This window comes from Papaver somniferum, chromosome 9 (assembly GCF_003573695.1).
Source record: "Papaver somniferum cultivar HN1 chromosome 9, ASM357369v1, whole genome shotgun sequence".
Classification (NCBI taxonomy): Eukaryota; Viridiplantae; Streptophyta; class Magnoliopsida; order Ranunculales; family Papaveraceae; genus Papaver; species Papaver somniferum.
In genome coordinates, this window is record NC_039366.1 from 161,408,881 (window position 1) to 161,413,116 (window position 4,236).

At 35.3% G+C, this 4,236-nt stretch overlaps 1 protein-coding gene across 3 annotated transcripts; it reads right to left on the reverse strand.

The window, feature by feature from the left end:
* Positions 1-1,182: 1,182 nt before the first annotated feature.
* On the reverse strand, positions 1,183-3,902 carry LOC113308246 (mediator of RNA polymerase II transcription subunit 19a-like). 3 transcript variants are annotated; one of them, XM_026556724.1, is made up of 7 exons: positions 3,739-3,902; positions 2,990-3,057; positions 2,388-2,674; positions 1,982-2,209; positions 1,823-1,877; positions 1,547-1,694; positions 1,183-1,391 (listed from the first exon to the last, which is right to left on the reverse strand). In XM_026556724.1, the coding sequence occupies exons 2-6, from the start codon at positions 3,018-3,020 to the stop codon at positions 1,690-1,692; spliced, it is 606 nt and encodes a 201-aa protein (XP_026412509.1). In that variant the 5' UTR covers positions 3,021-3,057; positions 3,739-3,902; the 3' UTR covers positions 1,183-1,391; positions 1,547-1,689. The 3 variants fall into 3 exon arrangements, with proteins under 3 accessions (XP_026412509.1, XP_026412508.1, XP_026412507.1); XM_026556723.1 differs by having other exon boundaries at positions 1,224-1,391; positions 1,818-1,877; positions 2,990-3,052; positions 3,739-3,901; XM_026556722.1 differs by having other exon boundaries at positions 1,224-1,391; positions 1,818-1,877; positions 3,739-3,900.
* Between the last annotated feature and the right edge of the window lie 334 nt (positions 3,903-4,236).

Sequence of the window (4,236 nt, forward strand, 5' to 3'; positions counted from 1 at the left end):
AAATGATTGTATAAAGATTTTGATTTGAGATATAAAGGGTGATATAAGCATGGTTTTTAAAATCGTGTTAGATATAAATGAGTGTATAAAGATTTTGGTTTGAGATATAAAGGGTGTTTGATATAAATGATTGTATAAAGATTTTGTTTTGAGATATAAAGGGTGATATAAGCATGGTTTTTAAAATCGTGCGATTCACGATTTGAATCGCACGATTCGATTCATTTATTTCAAGATCGATTTGAATCGCAAGAGCCTCCAACTACTGTTCCGCATTGATATTTGTTAAATATTAATGGATTTTATTAGTGTATATAAGAACAAAGATAAAAACTAGGCAAAAAATTTTGATATTCGTTGAATACTCGACATAATTCAATATCATTTACAAGAAGATATACGATTTAATAATCAACCTTGAATCTTCGATTCACGCTTTAACATACGATTCGATTCTCAAACTTGAAAAACGATTCGATCCGCGATTCACGATTTCACAACCTTGAATATAAATAATTGAGCATCTAATTTAAGGGTAATGTTGAGCATTGTAAAGTTAAAGCTCCCAGTATCAAGGGTAAGATGCAGCTCAATGATAATTATTAAAGTATTAGTGCACGGCTCTCTATATCACCAGTTAAGCATTTTAGTTGTCATATAGCACACTCATCGATGTGTCATCCAACTAATAATTGACTGGTTGGATGGCACGTGGTTGCTGACTAAAATCTCGTCTAACCTTTTGCATAATCTGGAAAGTTTTTGATTCTCTCCATATCGAAGCAAGAGGAAATAGAAGCATATCCAAGCAAGAGGAAATAGAAGCAGAAACTAAATCATTGAACCTGTTAAAATTAGTGATATTTTTGTTTCCCTTTGATTTATTTCCTTTATAGTGTTGTATGTCGTTATGCTGCCGTTACACTGCCCTTATAGGTGATGCTCAATTCAAAGTACTAGTTGTGTCGATTGGTATAGTCATGTTGATCTTGAACCTAAATAAGAACTTAAATGATGAATAGTGTTAACCGATTGTTTTGTATATGGTGGTTTTAACTTGTAGAATATGTTTTCACCTAGGGTGAAGAATGTTTTCAACTTATGGGTAATTAAATGTTTAAGCATAAAGTCTGATGATTATTAAGCTGAAATTCCAATGAGAACAGAATGGAACACACAAAATTTAGCTATGACGTACAACTTGAATGCTACTGAAGTAAACATTACTGCCAAACCATCACATATCAAATTAAACAATTTACATAACTGAACAAAGAGAAACAATAGATTTGACAAAGAAAAAACAACAAGCTAAAACCTATCTACAGCCGACTAATATCATCTGAACCCATTTACAACTGTAAGTTTTGTGGAGAGATCTATATCATACTCTGCAGAAATGAACAAGAACAAAAGGGGGTCAAGAATGAGTTTTGCCACCAAAATACAGAAAATACATCGTTCTCTTAAAACCAGACTCAACAGATATAATGCCTGCACAAATGTGAAAATGAGAATCGAGGAAAAGAACATAAAATGAGCATACCTAAAGAATGCTGACTGTGTAACGAACAAATTCTGCTGTTACAACAGTAAGACCAATTATGATGACAAAATTTGTGTAAGACCAAAACGATTAGTTGTTATACTGCAACTTTTATTGCACCCACCTCATCAATCTTTGAGCTCCTATGCTGAAACAATTCACCGAAGAATCAAAGGGTGTGATAAAGAAATGCGACCAGGGTTTAGAAAGACATAAAAAGAAATATCTGAATGGACTAACTTAGCAGTATTGTATTATTGATTTTTTTTACCTTACTTTTCTTGTGTTTTTGTATTTCAGTGAAATCTTCACTCCCTTCATGCTTTCTCTTCTGAAAACAAAATATTTAGGGTAAGACATGAACTACACATGTTGAAACAAAAGCAGGATCTGAAATAGACATGAAGACTCTTTAAGACATAAATTTGAACAAACCTTGTCATGGTGCTTCTTCGAGTGTTCGGCATTAGAATCGTGGTGCCCACTTCTGTCCTTTTTCTTCTCTGAATCTTTATCTTTACTCCGGTCCTTGTGACGATGTTTGTGCTTTTTATGCTCCTTACTCTTCTCCTTATCTTTATCCTTGTGCTTCTTGTGCTTCTTGTCCTTATCCTTGGACTCACTTTTGGACTTCCCTGCAATAGTAGGGGTTCCCTTCTCTGCCTATACAAAACCAACAAAAAAGAATCAACAGTTTAGACCATCATCAGCAATATGCATAATATATAGACAACAACAGGAAGACAAACTAAGCGATGCGAGAAGACTGGAAATAGATACTGAAATCATACAGAGTAATGACACTTGTAAAAAGTAAACACAAGGAAAATTAGATTCTTACAGAAGGTAGATCAATGGGGCCTGATTCGCTGAAGCGAAACGCCTCAATGAGGGTTTCCATTTCAAAAGGCCGTATCTTTACAGGTCTATCTCTCACATTTGATCCATTCTCCATGAGCTGAGACAATTCCATTCCTTCTCCTTTCCTTATTTGGTTGTCCGCCACATGGTGAAGATAGTGCGTATCCGCGATTGATAAAGGAAGTGGTCTCTTGCAGAAGAAGTCATGGTGTGTCGACAAATTGAAGTGGGTAATAAGATCCACAGCACCAGTAAGTTCCCTGGGTCCTGATGGCTCAAATAAGGGGGTTCTTAGTTAAGCCGAATATCTGAAACAGCAAATTGCAAAACTGAAAGAAGAGTAATGCCAACCAGCAAGAGAAATCAAGAGTAATGCCAACCAGCAAGAGAAATCAAGTATGCAGACAGCATAAAAAACCAGCATATAACCCATATCAAGGATACTGTATCTAGGTAATCATGGTACCCAATAAAGAACAGAAAAATCCAAACATAACAAAACAGCAATCTCCACATCAAGAACTTTAAATAATCAACTGCAAGGAACAATACCAAAAGCTGTAAATATCCTAAAAGTATTACCTTTCCCAAACTTCTTGCTTTCGGGGTCCATTGAGATTGAAGTCACAAAAACCAGTGGGGCATCTGACCTTTAAATGAAATAAACAAAACAGTGACTCTTCATTCTTGTCAAAATCAAAAGTTACCAAGAATACACAAATAAATCATCTAACAACCATGAATCAGTAGCTATTATAGTGCCAATTTGAGCATATGCCAACCATAATCAAGCAAAACAGCTTACATGTGCTACTATATAGTGAAAGAATCATGATAGTGTAACTAAAACAATCATGAATATGCTATTATGTGCTGAAAAGAGTCATGATACTGATTGTACTAGTAAGAACAATCATGAATATGCTATTATGTAGTGAAAGAATCATGATAGTAAAACTAGAACAACCATGAATCTGTACCCTCAACTATAAAGTATTGAAGCGAGAAACCATGAGAATTGACAAACCAATTCATAATTAGTAAAACCCGAAAACAAAAACAACTGTGAATTGTTCATCACGATGATACTCATCAACTTGGAACATAACTACCCCGCATCAGCTAGTCAAATTCGATACAGATATCACCAACATAGTAAAGAAAAGAAACTACGAAATAAAAACCTCTAATTTATAATTCCATAACATTCAGAAATCGCAAACCCTAGAAAACAAAATCGAATTCCCCAATCAAATTCGGTAAATCAGAAAAACGGACAAGAATGCAAAGAAAAACCCTAGAAAAGATAAACGGAGCTACAAGAAACTAACCAGAATAGAGTAAGGGTTGTTAATTTCGGAATCGAAGACAAATCTGAAAACCTTGACCAGAGATCGAAAAAAGGAGCTAAGAAGAGTTGGGAGTAGATTCGCGAAGAATTGTATAACTAATAACTACCAACGAGATAACTAGATTAGGGTTTATTTGGCGGTTGTGAGCGCACGAACCACGTGCGTGTCCGAACGCTCACAATCAATCTTTAATATCTAAGGAGACTATGATGATGGTACCCTGGTGTTGATTCATTGGCTCAAAACCTTCGGGTTTATCATGGCCTCCTCCAACCACCCAGGCGTTGCGTTTGTGCATGGGGTATAAGTATTAAGGAAAACAAAACACATAAGCAAACACGTATGGAGCTAAATGAATGTAAAGTGCTGAAATGTAAATAAAACCAAGGTTTACGTGGTTCAGCACTAAGGCCTACGTCCAAGGGATTTGTTGTTCTACTATGTTCTTCACGGTTACACCAACAATTGAATGATTTT

What these genes read in the sequence shown, in the direction of transcription:
- LOC113308246 (XM_026556723.1), bottom strand. Translation starts at nt 3,020, where the DNA reads ATGGACCCCGAAAGCAAGAAGTTTGGGAAAG. An exon ending in GCCCCATTGATCTACCTTCT is followed by an intron (nt 2,210 to 2,387) that starts GTAAGAATCTAA and finishes GGTTTTGTATAG; the next exon opens with GCAGAGAAGGGAACCCCTAC. An exon ending in AAAAACACAAGAAAAGTAAG is followed by an intron (nt 1,695 to 1,817) that starts GTAAAAAAAATC and finishes GAATTGTTTCAG; the next exon opens with CATAGGAGCTCAAAGATTGA.